This window comes from Gymnodraco acuticeps, unplaced genomic scaffold (assembly GCF_902827175.1).
Source record: "Gymnodraco acuticeps unplaced genomic scaffold, fGymAcu1.1, whole genome shotgun sequence".
NCBI lineage: Eukaryota > Metazoa > Chordata > Actinopteri > Perciformes > Bathydraconidae > Gymnodraco > Gymnodraco acuticeps.
In genome coordinates this window covers 191,586-214,789 of record NW_022990919.1, presented here as the reverse complement: position 1 = coordinate 214,789, position 23,204 = coordinate 191,586, and the positions used below count along the sequence as shown (strand labels likewise).

Sequence of the window (23,204 nt, the reverse complement as noted above, 5' to 3'; positions counted from 1 at the left end):
ACCTTTATTGCCTACCCCTCATCTCATTCTGCAATCAGTATCCCTGGAAGTATTAGCCAAAGCCCCGACAAATCCAATTAGCCATCGTGACCTAGGGGCTAGACCCAAAAGAGATGGACAGCCCCCTGATTACTATGGTTTTCCACGGCGCAAGGCAGCATCCCAAATCCCAAGTATCTCATAGTTTAAGGAGTAAGAGGACACACTTCAGCGAGTCGGCATCAAGTGTCCCTACAGGCTGCTCTGATACAAGTCGACATTCAAGAGACAGCCGCCACGCTCCTAATTTGAGTGATCTCCAAGCCAGTATTCTTCTCCAAGCCAAGGAAAACGGAAGAAAAGACGAGCTGGAGGAGCTTAAAAGACAGCAATTGGAGGATAAGCAGCTGGATGAAAAATGTACGTTAATCGATGAAAGGGCCAGAGCTGCTCAGCAATGTCAAGAAAATGCACACAAAGAGAGAGAAAATTGTCAGACAGGTTGAAATGAACAGACGTATTCGTACTAAAGAACAAGAGCTTGAGTCAGCACAACTTGTCACTCGTTTCATAAAACACAATTTTTCTGAAGAGAATGGAGGAGCCTGTGGTCCTACAACCTCATCTCTTCATGGAAATGGAGCAACGTCTTCTTTTTACGATCTGCCTCCATCCAGGATATTCACTGCTGCCCCCCCCAAACTTGACATATGCTGACTCTCGCTCTCATTTAGCTTTAGCTCGCCTGCTTCCCCAACTTAGCCTTTCCAGAGGTCTACCTAAGGCCTCCCAAATCCTTCCCAGGCCTCAACCAATACAGCAAAGCTTATACACTGCCCAGGCTCCCTCTCTTCCCTCTGCAGCTACTGCTGAAACTGCAGCAACATCAACTCCCCATGTGGCTGCCCAAGCTTTACCTTCGTCCTTTCACCCTGCATCTGCTACAGTAATGCCCCGCGCCCTTTCTATTCACCATGGACCTGTGACCCAGGTCACTGCTGAAGCCCCTAACAATATGACATCCATGCCTGGTAGCGAACAACCTACCTTTACCGGTAGTCTACAGCCAACGCAAGCCATGTCCTCCCAGCAACAATCTGTTTACCCGCATGTTCAATTCCCAAATGTTACAGATCTGTTGATAGCCTCTGCTTATGGTATACCAAGACCCTCTATCCCTGTGTTCAAAAGTGGTCGAGAGAAGGATTTTGCCCTCATGAAAATGGCCCTCGACAATATCCTTGACAATCATCCCCATCTTACAGAGCAGTATACATATCAAATACTCTTGGACAGGGGCGTCGCCTGGATCTGGAAACATTCGGGGCTTAGCCCACAGTGGCGGCGCTACAGTCAAATGTTCTACTGCAAGACTCCCCACACGCACATACACAATTGCGCCATCTAGTGTCACAAACGTATGCCTGCATTAGCTTTGTTACGGCAATGGATTGTGGGAGATTCTCATAGCACATGAGGATCTCTTGAGGGTAAGGTGCCTGTATTATGTCGGTGGACAAAATGTATGTTTTTATTTTATAAGGACAATAACGTACTGTTGTGTTTGTTTAGTTTAATGTTAATTGTTTAATGCTCACAGTCACAGCAACATGCTTTTTGTGTGATTGGCTATTTGCAGTGGCGAGCCGTGACTTTTATACCTAGGCCCTCTGACCCCCACCCCTTCCCTCGAGTTATGTCACAGCAGCGTATACTTCAGCGGAATATCAAAACAACGGCCCGGGGTGCAAAACGCATAAATGAAAGCGACCCTCTACCACACAAAACAACACCTGTAAATAACCCTATTTGTGTTCTTTGAAATTGAAAAGGATATTGCATTGTGTTTGTTACTTTCGTTGCAGTTGTATGTCTTAAGTGTAATTTGGCATGCTTTTATTTTGAAGGAGTTAACGCTGTTGACAGGAAGTTGTTGTTGCTATGGAAACAAGAAAAGTTGCACAGCGGGCGGAACTTGTCATAAAGTCCGCGATAATAACACCCACCCATTTAGAGGGAAGATATGATTGGTCAATTGTACTGTCATTTGACATTACTCTCTCGTTTTAGTTACTATAGCGGGCCCTCTGTGAATTCATAGCTGGACGTCCAACAGCTCCTGTCTTCACAGACTCGCAGAGAGGGGCTTCTTTCATTTAACCCTTCACATTCAAACAGAAACTGAATAGGCAGATTCGAAGGATTTATTTCTTTGGAAATGTTATTTTAAATACAATTAAATCAAGTTATTTTGGTAAAACTAATGAAAAATATAACTTAAATATTATTTTGTAGAATATCTTAGGCCCTCACAGAGTTTTTTTAAGTTGAATGTTTCACATCGCTTATGAAAAATATACTATCACTATACGATCACTGATATTTTGTTGTTGACTGGACACTTCTTTTTTTAAAGAGATGGCATGTGATGATCTCTTAAGCAATGAAGCTCACATGTCCTTTTTATATGCTGTCCATTGAAATGCAGGAAAGTAATCGCCAACTGTGAGTAAGGAATCAGGATCAACTGTGTACTACTGTAAGGTAGCTTCTAGCTTCATGTCGAACACTGACAGTAAGTCAACATTTCCCAGAGAGCTTTCTTTGAAATCACCAAGTAACGCTAAAAAACACAACATTTATATTGTATGACAAAGTGTTTATTTAATATATCTGGCTAGCTATAGCTACTTGCTAACGGTTTAGCTTACCCGCACGATTCAAAGTAACGTCAACGTAGCTGTAATTTATGCTTTGCTTGCATGTTCACATAACTTGTACGTTTACTGACAGGTACATACCTTGTTCACCTGGCTCAGGTGGTGGCTCTGGGGTTGTTGTGTGAGCCACCATTTGAGAATTGCCATCTTTTTTATTAGAAAAATGTCTAATGTCCATCTTCAGAATCTCCGCGTCCGGGGCTGTCAGTTTAAAGTTTAAATATTGTCACAGAGGAGAGGTAATAAAAACTGTCAGCCAATAAAACACGTGTATTTCCATGCAACTCTGATTGGTCTGGTGGCATCGTCTTGCCTCTGTGTTGCATTCACTGAACATGAGAAATTACAATTCTGCCGTCCGTCCTATAGGTAAAGTAGGTTAATGTATTATATTATTGAGGGAGAATTTGTCCGGGGCTAAAGAAAAAACATCCGGGGCTAAAGCCCTGGATGCCTACCCCAGGCGACGCCCCTGCTCTTGGAACACGTTCAGCACCCAGGAGCTAGCAAATTAGCCAGATCCAGCATGCATGACGCAAGACCATATTCCACTGCCCTCTTAGCACTCAAAGAAAAGTATGGTCAGCCAAGGCTGCTAGTTCAGAGAGAAATAGGTGAAATACTAAATGCCCTCATTGTTCGCATTAATGACGTGGAAGCCTTTGATAATCTTTCCCTGTCTATCCATGCTCTGGTTGGAATACTGCTGTCCCTAGAGGGTCTTGATGGGTGAGAATTAAGATGTGGTTCCCATGTGGACAGACTCCTCAGTAAACTCCCTGTGCAGTACAGAGATGGATTTGTTGAGCACTGCATTAATCGTGGCATTCTAACTGCACAAGCAACCCAAACCTATACCCTCCTTGACCTAATGGCTACAGTTGAAATCCAGAGCTAAACGCATCGCAGGGAGAGCTGTTGAGCTCCACAGACAGGAGAAACCATGGACTGGAAAGGAACGCCAGCCCCCCCGACAAGTCTCCTCTATCTACCTCTCAACAGGACTACCTAAAGCCAGTTGAGTAGCACTTGAAATGTTTGGCTCTATGAAACCTGATATACTTATATGATTCTGTTTTCTTCAAGGTTATGTCTTCCTGGTCGAATGTACTTATTGTAAGTCGCTTTGGACAAAAGCGTCAGCTAAATGCAATGTAATGTAATGTAACAGCATCTGAAATGGATGGCACACCAAAGAAAGGATGAATGTCGAAAGGCCTAAGCCCTACTGCCCCTACTGTAATGTTAGAGACCATTTCCTTGGTTCATGCACAGAATTCAAAGGACTCTCCAAAATAAACATTTCAAAATCGATCAAAGAGAAAGGCAGATGCATTAAATGCGGAAGAATCCATAAAATGGACAAATGCACCTTAAAGAAGCCATGTAATTTATGCAAGGACATTCACTTGACTATTCTCCATGACTTTAATTCAAACAAATCAGCTACAGTGATGTACACATCCCCCTCCTCAGAGCTTCTCTACATGGACAAACCTAACCGCTCCCATAAAGTCATGTTGAAAATCGTCAATGTACTTCTCCACAACGGGGACAGGACCCTCACAACTCATGCAGTCCTTGATGATGGTGCTGATCGATCAACCCAGTCTCACAAAAAAAGGTGTAATAACTACGTTGGTCCACAACGTAGGACGTAGTATATCTACAAAAACGCCTCTGAAATTGTAAGATGCCTACGGTTTTTTTTCACCATTCATTCCAATGGCTGGCGTCTATGTCACGTGATCTTCAAATTTCTCCCTGCAGAAAAAAAAACATGGCCGACCTTCGTTTTATTCTCGGTGTAAAATGCCTATTTTAAGGTTAGTTTGGTCATTAAAATGCGTTTTGATGTCATTTCATGCGAGAAATATGAGTTGTTATTTAAGATTATGGGTGCAGTGGGTGTACATGATCTTTAGTTTGCTAGTTATTACGAAGATTACTTCAGGAAATTGTGTCTATACAACGTTTTCATTGTTACCAAGATGGTTGCTAGGGACGCTGCTATCGATATTATTTCTGTTATGTTGTGTACAATGGTGTTATCTTTATTGCTACCCCCTTCCCCGTCAATGTATAGTGTTGGTCCACAGTGCAAACGTATTAGTTATTAGCTAGACTTTTATTTAGCATCTCAAAACACATGTAAACAGCTTCATGCCCGGGAGGCGAAGACCGGCAGTCCGGCTCACTAAAATGTCTGTGCAGAACAATACCCTGGCCTAACCCATAGATCCGTGGGTGAATAAAGTCAATCACCACAATAGATACGTTATTTTCCGTTACCAACACCGTTATTAGTATTGGTCCACTGCTTTTCTCTTTGAAAGTCATCACATAACAGCATTGTAATACACGGTTCGGCTGCATTAAATGTTACATATCTGCTGTAGTTCTCTATTTATAGAGCCTTGATGAGACAAACATGATGAACTGGAAACGTGACATGGATCATACATATATCAGTAATTAAACAACATCTTACATTTATTTTCACACAATACGTCTCCTTGCAGTATCAACACTAATTCGGCTGACTTTTATATTTGATCCAATTGGTAGATAGGCTGTATTTACACCATAAAGGTGCACAGCTGATATAAAGGGACACCTAGTGGTTAAAGCATGTTATTGAATTTCATTATTTTTATTATTAGACATTAATAGAATCCCTATAAAGTATGTTCATTACTCGTTATTCTCTACTAATAGTTAATTAAAGACTGTATATAATGACTATTTTGCACATCCCTTTCAAGATTTTCTAAGGTTTATTGACATATTCACAAATGGTGTAGTTATGCAATGAATGTAAAACTTTGTGTATACCTCCAGGAATGTTAACTATGTTGAAGCACTTATTTTAACTGATATTATACATATGTATTATACTCTTATAAGATGTAGATAGTATAAGAAATGTGCAGAATACGACAATTTAATGGTGGAGGTACACAAATATTGAAAGATGTCTTGTGATGCACTGTTGAGGAACCTGTGACCCAAGTTTTTCATCTCCGGCCTTGTCAGGTATTGAACAATCAATAAATAAAGAACAGAGAATTATTAAATATAAAACACAGAATTTGTGTGATTATACTAAATGATTTACAAATAAACACCACTGCATATGTACAACTATACACATGCTGATGTAACGCAAATGTTTCCAACTTGGGATCAATAAAGTATTTAAGCTGATCGATGGCTACTGCCAGATTTGCAAAATGTGCCTCTGAACCTTGACAAGTGCATGTTTCAGGCTTATCAATGAACAACAGGAGGGGTCACAGACATAAGACCAGCTGTTAAATAAAGCTCTTCTGACCTTAGCTGTCGTGTGGGTATATATTAATGCTGCCCATTGGGCACAAGCAATTTTCACCCATTTATTAATTATATATTTTTAATTTGAGTGTTTCCTATCCCTAAACCTCCAAAATCAAATCAAATCAAGTTTTATTTATATAGCACATTTATAAACGATTTTTGGTCGAGCCAAAGTGCTGTACATATAATAAAATTAGCCTACAGTAGAGACACTTTACAGCAAATACAACAGCACAGATTGTTCAGAATATCAGTATGAGAAAAACGACACCCTCTGTCCTCCAGGGATGTACACAGTTTAATACTGGCAACTTCTTATTATGGGAAATATGAAAACGTCTTTTAAAACTACAATTCCCAGTAGAGACGTGCCAGCATGTGTAGTTCTGGGAACGGGGTGGGGGACGCGGTGGACCCGTTCAAATCCAGTTTTGGACAGTCTGCCGTGGTCCCATCCCATTTCATGGGTATTGTTCTGCACGGACATTTTAGTGAGCCGGACTGCCGGTCTTCGCCTCCCGGGCATGAAGCTGTTTACATGTGTTTTGAGATGCTAAATAAAAGTCTAGCTAATAACTAATACGTTTGCACTGTGGACCAACACTATACATTGACGGGGAAGGGGGTAGCAATAAAGATAACACCATTTTACACAACATAACAGAAATAATATCGATAGCAGCGTCCCTAGCAACCATCTTGGTAACAATGAAAATGTTGTATAGACACAATTTCCTGAAGTAATCTTCGTAATAACTAGCAAACTAAAGATCATGTACACCCACTGCACACATAATCTGAAATAACAACTCATATTTCTCGCATGAAATGACATCAAAACGCATTTTAATGACCAAACTAACCTTAAAATAGGCATTTTACACCGAGAATAAAACGAAGGTCGGCCATGTTTTTTTTTCTGCAGGGAGAAATTTGAAGATCACGTGACATAGAAGCCAGCCATTGGAATGAATGGTGAAAAAAAACGTAGGCATCTTACAATTTCAGAGGCGTTTTTGTAGATATACTACGTCCTACTTGTGGACCAACGTAGTTATTACACGTTTTTTTGTGAGACTGGTTTGGCTCCCCATTGACATCAGGACAGCAGAAAGCTTACACACCTTCCGGCGCAGACTGAAAACTCATCTCTTTCGACTCCACTTCGAGCGATATAATTACTAACAAAGCACTTATATACTAATAAAGGACTGGCTTATCTAAAGCCAGTTGAGTAGCACTTGAAATGTTTTGGCTCTATGAAACCTGATGTACTTATATGATTCTGTTTTCTTCAAGCTTGTATCTTCTTGGTCGAACGCACTTATTGTAAAAGCGTCAGCTAAATGCAATATAATGTAATGTAACAGAAGAACTATAGTGGAATGCTGTTGCACAGCATTCACACTAATAACAAGATAACATATTAAAAGGAATTCTACTGTATGGTGGTAAAATGCTAGAGTCAATAAACCATGTAAGTTAAAATCTATACAGAATACAACACCCTCTGTTCTTTGTAGAAAATTCATTTGGGGGAAAAACTTAAAATGTTCATTGTGATGCTGAACTAATACTCTGAATATATTTAACAGGAATGTATGTATTGTGCGGGTCATTTGCTCTCATGATTCAATGCTTCTTTTAAGAGAAGCAAAATGTTTTATTTATCAAATCAAACTTCACCAGTGTCCGATAATGCTGCAAATAAAATGAGATGAAAGAGGAAAGACAAAAATAAATTAGGGTGAGTAAGAGTAGAATAAACTGAAATATAAAGATAAATTCAGAGTGAATAACCCTGAGAAGGAGAGAGAGATATTGAAAATAACTCTTTATTCCCCACCAGGGACCCTTTCATCACTGCTGCTCTCTGCTTCCTGTCTCCTGCATTTCCCCTCCAGAGTCTGACGCTCGGTTCCTCTGTACCTGGGTGCTTCTATCATTTGGCTGTACATCAGTCGTCATTTTATTTCAATGTTATTTCAGCTCTGTGGCCTGGTGCTTGATCATCTGCCATCGTAACTTCCACGGAGAATCCAACGCTCGCCGGCTTGGTCTGGAGGTGAGGGTTCTCCACTGATTGGAAACTCAGCTTAGGGCTGGTTTATTTCCCTTTTTACCACACCGGCGGCCTCAATTAACCTCAGGAAGAATGTAAAAGAACCGAGTGCTACACAATCTTTGTAACAATACTTATTTTATGTTTAACTACACTATATTTATTTGATGAATTTAGTTACGAGTTGCTTTCCAAGCTGCAATGATTAGCCAGCTGATAAGTCAATCGGCAGAAAAAATACCGACAACTATTCACATAAGTGTGTACTCACAGACCCTCCGTATAGAACAGTGGTCCCTAACCACCTGTCCGAGGACCGGCACCGGCTGGTGGGTTATTTGGTACCGGGTTGACAGAAAGATTTAATAATGACCAGATACATCCGTCTGAGCGTCTGGGTCTCTTGACAAGTCTCAGTCACGTGATATTTTACTTCAAACATTAAGGCCGCAAGCTAGCAACAGATGGTCTTAAAAGTATGTTCCAGACTCCAACTCTGTCGGTGTTCTGGATTAAAATCAAAGCTGAATATGCTCGCCTGCTTCCATTTCCAACATCCTATCTTTGTGAATCAAGTTTTTTTTGCAGTGACAGCACCCCAAACAAAATGACGGAGTAGATTGGACATAAGGAACACACTTCGGGTGTCATTGTGTCCCATTACCACTAGACAGGTTATACTCGGTGTTCGCGATATAGTCATTTTATACATCGAGTATATTCGATATATCGCCCAGCCCTACTCCACTGTACTATGGATAACACAAACACGCACAACGAAACATTTTGAAAGCTGGAAATATATACCTGGGATGTCACTATGATAAAGTAAAAGTTTGATTGAGGTAGCATGAACCTATATACACATTTTATGAACAAATAGCAGGTGTATCCATAAGAATTTTTTTTATGAACGGTCTTCTCCTCCTCCATGTAAAAAAACAAGCTTATAGCTTGACTCACGTCCAGAGTTCTCTTCATCATTATTAAAATATTAGTCCATCCATCCATCCATCTTCTCCCGCTTATCCGTGGTCGGGTCGCGGGGGTAGCAGTTCCAGCAGAGAGCCCCAAACTTTCTTTTCCCTGGCGACATCAACCAGCTCTGACTGGGGGACCCCAAGGCGCTCCCAGGCCAGCGAAGAGATATAATCCCTCCACCTGGTCCTAGGTCTACCCCTTGGTCTCTTCCCAGTTGGACGTGCCTGGAACACCTCCCTAGGGAGGCGCCCAGGTGGCATCCTAACTAGGTGCCCGAACCACCTCAACTGGCTCCTTTCGACGCGAAGGAGGAGCGGCTCAACTCCGAGTCCCTCCCTGATGACCGAACTTCTCACCTTATCCCTAAGGGAGACACTAGCCACCCTGCGGAGAAAACCCATCTCGGCCGCTTGTATCCGCGATCTCGTTCTTTCGGTCATGACCCATCCTTCATGACCATAGGTGAGGGTAGGAACGAAAATGGCCCGGTAGACAGAGAGCTTTGCCTTCTGGCTCAGCTCCCTTTTCGTCACAACGGTGCGGTAAAGCGACTGCAGTACCGCTCCCGCTGCTCCGATTCTCCGGCCCATCTCACGCTCCATTGTTCCCTCACTCGAGAACAAGACCCCGAGATACTTGAACTCCTTCACTTGGGGTAAGGACTCATTCCCTACTTGAAGTGGACAGTCCATCGGTTTCCTGCTGAGAACCATGGCCTCAGATTTGGAGGTGTCTGATCCTCATCCCAGCCGCTTCACACTCGGTTGCGAACCGATCCAGTGAGTGCTGAAGGTCACAGACCGATGGAGCCATTAGAACCACATCATCTGCAAAAAGCAGTGGTGCAATCCTTAGTCCACCGAACTGCAGACCCCCTCCCCCATGACTACGCCTCGAAATCCGATCCATGTATATTACAAACAGGATTGGTGACAAAGCGCAGCCCTGGCGGAGGCCAACCCTCACCGGAAATGGGTCCGACTTACTGCCGAGGACCCGGACACAGCTCTCGCTTTGGGAGTACAGAGATTAAAATATTAGTAATATCTAATAATATTATAATACTCTAAATATATCTAACTATCTCTCAATTCTCAATATTTGTTTCACTTTTTTTCAATCGGCGTCTCTCTTCGTCTCTCGCTGTCTCTCTTTTTCTCTCGACGTCTCTCACTGTCTCTCGCCCCAGTTAACCCCAGTTTGCGGACGAAGTAAAGGCGCTGCTGGGCTTCCTTGGTGATTGACGTGGTGTTGTTGGTCCAGGAGAGATCCTCTGTGATGTGCACCCCCAGGAATTTGGTGCAGCTCACCTGTTACAGCAGTACAGGTCAGTGGGTGGGGGGTGTCGTTTCTCCTGAAGTCGACAACAATCTCCTTTGTTTTCTTCACATTGAGAAAGAGATTGTTGTCTATGCACCACGTGGCCAGCTGGTTCACCTCCCTCCTGTAATGGGTCTCACCGTTGTTGCTGATGAGACCCACCACGGTTGTGTCATCCGCAAACTTGATGAAGTGGTTGGAGCTGTGGGTGGGTGTGCAGTCATGGGTCAGCAAGGTGAAGAGCAGGGGGCTGAGCACACATCCTTTGGGGGCCCCTGATGTTATTAACCCCCTAAGGGTTAATAACATCAAGTATTCAAGACCAAATGTGCGACCAATCAAAGTGAATACATCCTAAACAGCGGATGTCGTTTTTTTTTTTAAATCATTGAAAGTTGATAATTGAACATGAGCAAACAACTCTTACCCCAATGATTTTAGTAAACAAATAAATCATTTCAATGACATTTATATACAAAATGTCAAATAAATGTTGCGATGTGATGTATTGTACAGGAGTTTCCTTAAAGTGGATTGTTATCAGCATTCTTATTAGAGAATTTATGATAAGGATTTATTTATTTGAAAGCAGCTGAGGGAATACCGCCACAGACAGAAACAATAAAATACTTGTATTACTGGTGAGTCAGTGCGGAAAATAAGCGTTACGGAGAATTAAAGAGAATATATTTATGTTTAAGAATAGTTTGAAGCTACTGCTCTGGACTGCAAGAAATTGGAACAATTGTCTTTAATTATTTGCTTTAGAATTGCGCTGTAACCAGAGCATGTGATGAACCTGAACATTTCTACATCTAAGTCTCACCTTTAATAAGTACACATATCAATACTGCAAATATCCTGGAGGACTTTGTTTGTTTGTTTGTTTCTTAATCGCTTATTGTGCTTTTCTTTTGAGAACACTGTTGGCTCAGAGTGGTTTCGGGCAACATTTGGCAGGCTACTCTCTCTGCTCTTGACCATGGTAAAACACAAACTCCTGCTGGGGTTCTGTATTGTAACAAGCTATTATCAAAGGAAAGCAGAGGCCACGCACTCCAATTGATGTTGTGGGGAGCACGCTGCGTTTGAGCGGATCGATACTAAAAACTATATTTGGAGAGCACTGAGAGGAGACGCGGACTCCCACAGGAAGTGTAAAAGAACCAAGCGCTACGCAATTTTTGTAATAATACATTTGTGTCCATTTATTTGATAATTGTAGTTATAAGTTGCTTTCCAAGCTGCAATGATTAGCTAGCTGATAAGTCGGCTGGCAGAAAAAATACAGACAACTATAATCCGATAATGGCTTACATTTTTCGCAGTTTCAAGTATTTAAATATGTTGGTTTCTTGCTTTTCTCTGTTTTATTTCATATTCAAATAAGTATATTGGGGTTTGGGACTGACAACATGATATTTAAAGACATCTTGGACTTTGAGTAACTTGGGTGGATTGAGGCCACGCTGATGTTGTGGGAGGCACGCTGGGTTTGACCGGATCGATACTAAAAATATATATTGGGAGAGCCCACACTGTGTGATGCACCGTTTTCATTAAACACCAACAAGCTCTCCCACACACTCCCAGTTTTAAATCTGCACAAACAGACGATACACTCCCACACATTTATTTTTATTTCCATGTCTCCCAGCCTTCTTTTTTTCCCACATTGTCAAGAGGCTGCTGACACGGAGCCATGCTCAGTCAACCTCCCCTCTCCGCCTGAGGCAGATTTAATGATCAGCTGTATCTCTCCACTTATAAGGACCTTGCCTTGCCTCAGTCGCTAACAAGACACCTAATCCTATTTCAGATTCAGACCATTTACATATTAATATCTCTCTGTTGCTACTTTTGGAAATGTGTAAGCAGAGTACTGAAAAACAAGGAGGCTGCTGGGAACGGACTGATTTCTGACAACTGAAGCTTTATTTAAGCGTGATAAAGGAGAAGAGGGGAGTCCGGGGACTTTTATCTTTCTACTCTCTTCTTCTACTTCTCGTAATCTTTATCTGTACTAAACTTTTCTTCTGGCGATTGTCTTTTGACCTTTTACTCTGTTGAGGCGAGCCGGGCAGGAAAGTGGGGCAAAGACTTGAGGCGCGCTAAAGTATCTTATATCTTATTCTGAGTGGTGTTTGGTAATGAATCTGGGTCTGCATGACATTTCCTCTCGATGGACTTCACTTCAGCATGTCCACCATTGTGTTCTTTGAAACCACTGCTTGATTTTCCCCAACTGCAAGAACAGGATGAACCCAGCTGCAGAAAGCAAAATAGTGGGATTACGGAACCTAAATATATGAAGTTAGGAGACACTGTCCAAAGAACAGAATCAGAATCAATACGGGATTCATGTAAGGTTATGCAATATGAAGAGTTTGTATTGAAAGACTGTGGTTTTCTTGCAATCAAACACTCAAAATCGTTAGCTCCTGTTTCGATTTTTTTTCTTGTTATTTCCAGAAACTATACAATATGTTGTGCCTGCAGGACACAACATGTTGGCGTCTCGAACAGGACTGTGGGACACAACAACATCAGACCGGGCGATGCCAACGAGGACACGATTCAATTTAATCTGGCTTTGTATGATTAAAAGTAACACGACGCAGTCCGCCATTGTTGTTGTTGTGAGCGCAGTTGCCGAGAAAATCAGCGACGTGTACAGTGATGTCATGACGTGGCACCACTTGGGCTCTTGGCGGTGGAAGGCGAAACGTGTTCAAAACCTAGAACTAACTGAGTACTAAAGAAGCACGAAACAAACCGTTTTTTAGCGGGAAAGAGGTTCATGTAGTATCAGCTCATCGCGGGTGTTTGTCTTTGGAGCAGCTCATTCTCGGTGTTGTTGGAACAACAGACGTGGAACATTGATTATGTTGTCTTTTCCACGCCGAGGCTGAGGTGCCAAATCTTTAGGTATGGTGACAGGATGTTAATGTATTTAGATATACCCTCTTCTTCTTGACACCAATGTTGTTCATGTCCCATAAATGCATCATCCCCAGAGTTTTTGTCTCTCAGCTGGCAGGTTGCCAGTATTAAAGGGTACATGTGGATCATGAGTCATGGCCTGTTGCCGTTGTCCTTCCTGACGCCAACGTCAGTATGTCTTTGCCACACCTGGAAGATTGTTGGTATCCTCCTGATCCTTCTTTTTTTATAAACGTTCGCATTATAATTGTTGTCATTTAGGTTGCATATGTTGTAATTGTATTATCTGTTTTAAGCTATACACACAATAACTATTTTACGTCTTCGCGTCCTCGGAGAGGGATCTCTACACCGTTGCTCCCCCCGAGGTTTTACAAATATTTCTTGGAGAGTATTTCCTTGTGCACTGCGAGGGTTTAAGGACAGAGTGGTTTTCATATGATGTACACACTGAAAGGCCCCTGAGACAAATGTGTAAATTGTGAAATGTAAATAAAATGTAAAATTGATTGATAAAATAAATAACCAATAGAAGCGTGTACAGAGATGTAGTCATATTGTATTTCTCAAATCCTTGCTCAACATACTCCACATGAGATTAACCCTAACCCTGTAACCGAAGGCCTCTTCAAGTGTTTCTTAAGGACGAATAAGATCAGCATATGTATAAAGTCTAATGCTTGAATATACTTGAATACACTAATAGGTAGGAATTTGATAAAAAAATACTTAACACCACTAAAGTAACGGAAACACTGGTGTAGAACTGCACTAATTATCTTTAAAGTGAAGGCCTACATTTCTAGGAAAATAGACAATTTGGTTATTATGAGAACCCAAACCCATTTGTAATTGTCACTTAGACTAAATAGACCACATAGAACAAATAGAACACATTTCTGACAAGTAACCCCCCCCCTAGTGTCAAAGATCTGAAAAGTGACATATATGTCACATTGGGTGTTAATGGTAAAGTAATGCTTATTAATAACTTAATTAATGAGGATGATGTTTACATTTGTTTTAACATTCTCTGAACTGAAAAATATATAATATATTAACTAAATATCCTTGAATCAGTTAAATTAACTGAGCAGATCATAATCATATTTCTAATTGTGACATATGTGTCACTCCAGATTTTATGAGAAATGTTAAGGTTAATGTCCCGATGTGACATTAATGTCACAGCGATATTTATCTAATTTGTTTAATATCAATTGGATCAAGAAATGTTTTCACAACAGCTTAAATGAAATAAAGGACATGTTATATAAGCATTTTAATTCTTAAATGGCTTGAATTTTACCTTTAGCAACAAAAAAAAAGCTTTTGAAATGTAGCTAGTTCTGTGTTAGCCTGACACTTAGACATGTTGTTATGGGAACACAACATCACATGACCTGGACCATGACCCACCAGACTGTTCAGGGTGTGTCACTTAGGGACTTCATGAGATAAAATAAAGGCTAAAGCTGTGTAAGGAACTTTCCAGAACATTTAAATGTCATGTATCTCTGTCACGGTGGGTTGACCACTTCTTTCCCCTACATATTACCTCTGTACTGGGGGCGCAGAGCGCGGTTGTTGGGGCAGTCGCGTCCCTGCTTGCTGAAGTTGATGTTGGTGCGGATGCAGCGCTGCAGCAGGGGCTGGGGTGGGCGCGTGTTGTCGCTCATACTCATGAAGATCTTGTAGGGTTCATTCTGGCTCAGGAGGCGCAGGGAGTGCATCTGGGGAGGAAACGGGTGGAGACTTTTAGGAAATGATCTGGCTTTAGTGCTCTCCCAACTTAATGAAATACAGTCAAAATATAGGTACATTAAATAACTAAATAAGAAGCCCAAATCAGAAAAGTAGAAAAAAAAAGAGAAACCATCATTTATACAGTGATGGATAGTAACAAAGTACAGTTAGTACTGTAAAGAACTCTACTCAAGTACAATGTTGAGGTACTTTACCTGAGTATTCTCAGTTTATGCAACTTTATACTTCTACTCCAATACATTTTAGAAGCCAGTATTGTACTTTTTACTCCTACATTTATTTGACAGATTTGTTACTAATTACTTTCAGGTTTAATATTATAAGCTAATACAAAATATAAATCAATTATTTTAACTTTGACATATATTTATAGATTAAGATATCCAGTATCAATATATAATGTTATTTACAAGTGTACAATTAGTGTAGTTCCATTTAACACATGCACACCTGAAAATATAACCAACGTCGTGTAGAAGGAGGGATGAGAGAGAGGGACAGGTAAAAGGAAGAAAAAGGGAGAAAACCGAGAAAATGTGCGGGTGGAGCAAATATGATGAAAAAAAAGACAAATGATGATCGAAAAAAATCCTTTAAGAGAGGAGAAAGAGGAACAGGGAATGAAGAAGAAAGGGAGAGTGAGGGAGAGGGCTGAGATCAAAGTAAATAAGGTGAGAGTAAATGGCAGATGGTGTGTGGGACTTGATTACATTGATGCATGCAGGTCATGTGTAGCACTTTGACAGTTAGCTTCCTGATTTGAAGAGTGAGGATTTGAATCGTATCTATCTTGCTGCTCTTGAGTGTCATAAATAATCTTTCCAGTCACAAATATGGTCCACTTTTTCAGCTGTTTCACTGTGTCTGCATACAGATTTTGACTTTTTCACAACACCTACTAAATATCTTCCATCCTTACTGCTATCAAAAAGATACAGGTGAGATTTTTCGGAGACCTTGGAGAGTACTCAGAGGCATTTTGATTGTTTTCTGCTCTGTGTATATGCACTGCATTTAATTACACCTCTATTACAACACAGCCTCTTGTATCTCAACCAGTGGGACCCAGCCAGTTTCCTCAAGGGACCCTTCTTCTATCCATCAAGACCCCTCACCAGCATAACGTGACATATTTTATGGATATTTCATTACATTCAATGCATTGCAACAATTCAAAGCAGAATCTTTCTTGTGGATATTGCATCAGAGATTCTTTTTCCTGTTATTTTTAGGAATTGTAATTTCAAAACTCTGACTGTATTATGTATTCTTTTACATTTTTTACAATCCTACATATTTGATAGGCTTATTTATTCAGTTTTCTTCTCCCTGATGCTATGCCATTGTTCTATTCGCTTGTTGGTTGTTTTTACTGCGTACTGACTCTTCTATTTAAAATGACTTATAATAGGTGGAATCAACCATGAGCATACAACTTCCGAACAGCAAGAAACATGCACTCAAATGAGCTTCAAATAATAGAAATATAATAAGGCAAACCAGTTTAAGTGCTACATAAAGAGATGATAATTAAAACAAAGTTTATATCCTAATCCAAACTAAATTTAGTTTTGTATACATAAATGAAGGAATCCTAAGACAAAGGCCAACAGTGTTAATATTTGTTTTAAAGTTCTCTAATAACTTTAAAAACAAGATGGCTTTGTGACCAGCAAGTAGTACCAACTGTGGATCCTGACCGCGCCCCCAGAAATCAAGCCGGCCGTTGAAATACATTTTGGTAGTGGCCAAACGGTGGTACCACAACTTCCGTGTTAGTGACATAATTCGGCCATAAATACTTTTTCCCATTGACTTACATTGAGACGTTGGAAAATCAGCAGACATTTTTTTCCCAGCAAATTAAACTACCCAGTACAAACACTGGAATAGCCCTTTCTTAAATCTTTAGGTCCTTAAAACGGTAAAATGCGCTAAAAGCCGAATTCAGAGTTAATTTCACTTCATCCGTTTAAATGAGCCTAGATTGGACATTAGGGGGTTTATTGGAGGTGGTGCTTAAGGAAAAGGAGAGTTCTATAGGCTAAGATCCAGGGATGATCATTTTGTCTTCATGCGCCACGGAGCAACTCTCATAGGAATTCACGCGCCCCCACTGTTTCCAGTTCTCTTTATACGTCCATTGTGCAGAGGTTTAAGCTGGGAACTATTTTAACCACTTAGATAAATTATTTCTATTACAGGGTATGAAATGAAGTTGAAACTCAAAATTGTATGTGCCCTTGTGCCAACAGGGAAATTAGAGATCACATTACATGTTCTTTGGCTTAGTCTTCAGCAGCAGCAGCCACGGCTCCAATCAGACCTGTGACCCCCTGACTGTAGTGTCTAATAAAAGCAAAAAGCCCCAAAAAATGTCTACCCCAATCAACAGTATGCTATTTGTTTTCCCATGCACGTTCTACTCAGGCACCTACCTGCATCTGTGTGACGTAGACAGGCTTGTTGATGAGTATCCAGGTGGAAGTCTCGTAGCAGGGAGGGATGGTGATGGAGCCCTCGTAGGTGATGTAGCGCGTGGTGTCGGGGTAAAGGTCGCCTATGTTCAGGCCCATTAATAAGAACGCATCATCTAAAGAGAGGGGAAGAGTGTTCAGGCTATTCAGTGTGTTGTGTGAAAGTCCGTTATGTTCAGACCATTTAGCAGGAACGAACTGTCAGAGAGAAAAGAGATTGCGTGTGTGTTTTATGTAGAATATTGCACATGGGTATGCATCTCTAATGTTTAGAGCAATTAAAATGAATGATTTGCCTCATGTATTGTAGCAGTGAGTGTGTTATATTAATTAGGAACACAAATATGTTCATTACATGTTACTTGTTAGACGCTTTTATCCAAAGCGACTTATCCACACTATCCACTTAGCCACAGCCTCCCATGTTCATAGTCAGCTTTATATAAACTTTAAGGTTAATACCATATTCTTGGTTCAGGTTAGTGTGTACATCCCCAAAATTAATACAAGCTAATTAATTTGTCCTCCTACTTCACAAAAACAAGTTTCTGTGTTTGTCTGTGTGGTTGCCTAACTCTGCTATGTTTAGCCCCATTATTTAGGAAGGAATTCTCTGGAGGGCTGTTTCTTCACAGCAGAGGTTGGAAAACAGATTTTGGCAATGTAACACTGATTTGTATGACATTTAGAATGCAGTCTTGCTAGAGGGAAGCAGCGGGAAACGTGTGTGTGTGTTTGAGTGCTGTTGTGTAACATTATGTAAAGCAGAGTGTTGACTACATTATTGGGAATGTATTTTCTTCAAGAGAAAGAAGAGATTAGCGTGTTTTAGACTTCAAAAGGTTTTTGAGATGCTAGATGCAGGGCTCCAGTGATGTAAATAACTTTCTGTCATTCATTCAGTCGGTCCATCACTTTGGTACAAACTTAAATATCTATTTTGGATGGACATCATGCAATTTTATACAGACATTTAAGGTCTTGGAGGATAAAGTCAAAGGACAGCATGGATCCCCTTACTCTACCTTGCGCCACCATGTAATTGACATTTGTTATTTTGTTTAAATACCTCACCAATGATAAGTTTAACTGCTGTGACACCAGGTTCAGACTCTCATTTTGAATTAATAACTTTGACAATCCCCTCACATTTCATTTAACGTCATCATTGATTTAAATGTAAATGTCATTTCATAACCCCATCCCTGAGGAACCAATGACATTCCCCTTTGGCTTAGCTACGCTTTGGTAATTACTATCAAGTGTGAGCATGTTAGCATGCTAAACGTGCTGGCATTTAAATACATGTAGCATTTAGCCCACTCTTGGGGCCTTTTTTTCTTAGATTTTGCACTGAAAATAGATTATTGTTTCTGATGCAAACTCAATCTTTTTTTGATAAACAAAATACTTGTAGCAAATGCACATAGTACTGCAATCATTCTTAAAATGTCCATAAACAAGTATAATAATATTCGAGCCAGTGGGAAAAATCCAAAGGATACATTTCATTCTGGGTAACGGTTTGGCAGGTGGTAGAGTCTGGGCTGATGTTCCCTCTGTGTTGTTAGTCACTGGTGGTCTGATTGAGTCAGGATCTGAGAAGTGCTCTACAGTGATGCCAGACGTCACAGCCTCGTGTGTGATCACACGTGCTAGGGCCAAAAGGGATCATGACTTGCTACCAGATGGAAAGTCAACTGACACAGTGGAGGTTCCATCTTTGTCTGAGTTTTCGGTATTACTTACACACCATGAGGTGGGAGAGGAGCAACGTCAGGATTCTTCGTTGAAAAACCTTTGTGCCAGTTGCACAGGGGGAAAACACTTCAAGTGGATACATGTTGCATAATGACTTGTTGTTTAGAAGATGGGTTCCTGTGGCTGTTGATGGTGGGGGAACTGAGGTTTTCCAGCTGGTGGTGCCAACTAAGTTTCGTCCTCTGGTCCTGAAAGTCGCACATGATGAGTGTGGACACTTTGGGGTTCGGAAAACATATTTGAACATCCTGAGACACTACTTTTGGCCACGTCTAAAGAGAGATGTGTCGCAGTATATTAGAACATGTCATGTGTGTCAGCTAACAGGGAAACCAAACCAGAAGATCAAACCAGCACCACTACAGCCGATACAAGTGGTAAGTGAACCGTTTACACATCTCATTGTGGATTGTGTGGGCCCTTTACCGTGTTCAAAGTCTGGTTGCAAATATCTGCTGACTGTGATGTGTCAAACCACTAGGTATCCAGCGGCTTATCCTTTGAGATCGATTACAACTAAGGCTGTGGTTAAGGCTTTGTCACAGTTTATTTCAATATTTGGTATTCCTAAGGTCGTCCAGAGTGATCAAGGCTCCAATTTTTCATCTCACATGTTTGCTCAGGTGTTGAAGCTTTTGAAGATTAAGAAGAACCAGTCAACAGCTTACCACGCTCAAAGCCAGGGTGCCTTGGAAAGGTTTCACCAGACATTGAAATCCTTGTTACGTGCTTACTGTACTGAGCTAGATGGAGACTGGGAGGAAGGTCTTCCTTGGTTGATGTTGGCTGCAAGGGAGGCAGTACATGAAGGTACGGGGTTTAGCCCTAATGAGTAGGTTTTCGGACATGCTGTACGGGGTCCCTTGGCAGTGCTGAAAGAGGGTTGTGTTGACACTGAGCCACCACGGAGCTTGGTGGATTATGTGAATGGCTTCAGACGTCGTTTGGGTGTTGCTTTGAGTATGGCACGGGAAAAGCTGTCAGTGTCTCAAAGTAACATGAAGAAGTTCTATGACCGTTGTTCGGCACGACAGGAGTTTAATCCAGGTGACCAGGTTCTATCACTTATGACTATTGTTGGTTCCCCATTTCAGGCCAAGTATTCAGGTCCGTACACTATCATTGAGAAAACTTCTGACCTAAATTATGTTGTGGCAACACCAGCACGAAGGAAGACCAAACGCCTCTGTCATGTAAATCTTCTGAAACCCTACCACAAGCGGGAGGTTAACACAGACACAGAGGTGGAGAAGGATAAAGTGCAGCCGGCTGTGGTGGTGACACATGGTTTGACGCATGAGGGAGATATAGTGCCGAACCTGATGATAGTTTGCTCTGTGGTCGTTTGAGAAATTCGGGGTTGTTGTCTCATTTGGTGGCATCAAGACGTGAGGAATTATCAGCATTGGTACACAAATATCTGTGTCTGTTTGGAGACACTCCTTCGCAAACTGACTGGGCTGAGCATGATATTGATGTTGGGGACGCTCAGCCGATTAAGCAACATTTTTATCGCATACCACCAGTTAAGCGCAGTCGGTTGGATGCAGAGATTAATTACATGGTGGAGAATACAATTGCTGTCCCATCAGCATCTAGTTGGGCGTCTCCATGTATTTTGGTGCCAAAGCAGGATGGGACACCTAGATTCTGTACTGATCTAAGAAAAGTGAATGCGGTGACAAAATCAGACTCTTTTCCTTTGCCACGGATGGATGACTGTATAGATCAGGTGGGGTCTGCAAAGTATGTTAGCAAATTTGATTTGCTTAAAGGGTATTGGCAGGTCCCCTTGTCTAAGCGGGCACAGGAAATAGCAGCATTTATCACACCATCTGGACTTTATTCATATAAGGTTATGCCGTTTGGGTTAAAAATTGCTCCTGCTACATTCCAACGTTTGATGAATTGCGTGGTGTCGGGTTTAGAGGGCTGTACGGTGTATCTAGACGATTTGGTAATTTGCAGTGATACTTGGACTGCTCATGTTCAGCGCATCGAGAGGTTGTTTGAACGGTTGACAGAGGCACATCTGACTATTAATTTGGCCAAATGTGCCTTTGCAAAGGCCATAGTGACATACCTTGGTCATGTGGTGGGTCAGGGTTGTGTGGCTCCAGTTCTGGCCAAGGTCAGGGCAATATCTGAATACCCACAGCCCACAACCAAAAAGGAACTCCAGAGATTTTTGAGTATGGTGGATTACTACAGGAGGTTCTGTGAACATTTTTCCACTACAGTGTTTCCTCTGACGGAACTTCTTAGGGCTAAGGTAAAATATACTTGGTCGGTCGACTGTCAGAGAGCGTTTGATAGTGTTAAGTCTCTATTGTGCTCCTCTCAGGCGTTAGCGACCTTTTAGTCTCCAAGTAGATGCAAGCCAGGTGGGAGTCGGTGCGGTTCTGCTCCAGGTTGACAAGGGGGGGGTGGAGAGACCCGTCAGTTTATTTTCAAAGAAACTTAACAGTTACCAAAGGAATTATTCGGTGATTGAGAAGGATGCGTTAGCACTCATTTGGGCGTTGCAGCATTTCACTGTATATGTGGGAGCAGGAGGACCAATTTTGGTTTACACAGATCACAATCCCCTGACCTTTTTGCATTCAATGAAGTATCCCAACCAAAGGCTGACGAGGTGGTCTTTGTTTCTTCAGGCTTACAATCTTGATGTTAGGCACATTAGGGGATCCGACAATGTTATTGCTGACGCGCTGTCACGTGCTCCATGGCACTAAGTAATTGTTAGTTTGACCTTGATGTGTATATATATGAACTGTCATACTGTGATAAATCTTTCTCGCTCTGCCCATGTTTTTTAAAGTGCTTCTCAGATACTGGTGTTGCTAAAGGTGTGGCAGGGTGCTGAAGGCGAGGATTGCTGTGTGAAGGTGGTGTATTTCATTGGGGTTCTGGGGGAGTGCCATATGTGTGGTTTTGTTTTCCATTACTTTTTCCTTTGGTTTGGGATGGGGTTGGTGTGTGGTGCCGGTGGCCCTGGGGACACCGACTTTAATGGGGGGGGTGTGACGACCCCTGCCTCACTATCTCTGGTGGTGGGTATGCGTGTGTGTGGCCCTTTAATGACTCTCCCTCTGTGTGTGCTCACGGGAATTGAGGACACCTGGCGGCTGGAGCTAGCCGGATAAAGGACTGGACCGGATCTCGCTCTCTCTCTCTCTCTGGCAGGAGGACGCAATGTGAAGAGCAGTCACAACCAGCTGACCTCTTGTTTCGCCTGTTTGTGTCCTTCAGCAGCAGCCAAATAAACTCTTTTTTTCTATTCACGCTCTCGTTTCTGTCGCGCGTTTGTTGCGGCTGAGAGCCAAGCCATGACACCAGTCAATTTGTTTTTCATATATATATATATTAGGGCTGTCAAACGATTAACATTTTTAATCAGATTAATCACAGCTTAAAAAATAATTGATCATGATTAATCACCATTCGAACTATGTCCAAAATATGCCATTTCTTTATGTATATTGTTGTGGGAATGGAAAGATAAATGAAAGAAGGCGGATATATCCATTTAACATGTTTATTGTAAAATAATTCTGTGTGTCAAAATGAAAGAGCACCTATCAATCATCAAACCGTGGGGTCTTAATTCATTACATGTTGATTTCTATCAACGGGGGGAGTACTTCAGGAAAGTCGACGGGGGGGGGGGGGCGGCGGCGGCTACTGGAGTACTTCGTGACCACAGAGTGTGAACGTTGTGATCAGCTGTTTTAGCGCAGTTCTCTAGTGAAGGGGGGGGAGTCTCCCTCCGCAGCCGGTTGGCGTAGTTTTGGCACAATTCCATTGTACAGACCGACGTTAACAGCAGCCCTGTCTGTGCACACGGAGACCGACTCT

At 41.7% G+C, this 23,204-nt stretch overlaps 1 protein-coding gene across 2 annotated transcripts in view; it reads right to left on the bottom strand.

The window, feature by feature from the left end:
• LOC117558024 (carbonic anhydrase-related protein 10-like) overlaps window positions 1–23,204 on the bottom strand; it is a 209,244-nt gene that overhangs the window by 8,326 nt on the left and 177,714 nt on the right. For both annotated transcript variants that reach the window (XM_034233983.1, XM_034233984.1), the window contains 2 exons: window positions 17,547–17,701; window positions 14,900–15,074 (listed from right to left, as the gene is read on the bottom strand). In XM_034233983.1, coding sequence (XP_034089874.1) covers window positions 14,900–15,074; window positions 17,547–17,701 — 330 coding nt within the window. The remainder of the gene's footprint in view (window positions 1–14,899; window positions 15,075–17,546; window positions 17,702–23,204) is intronic.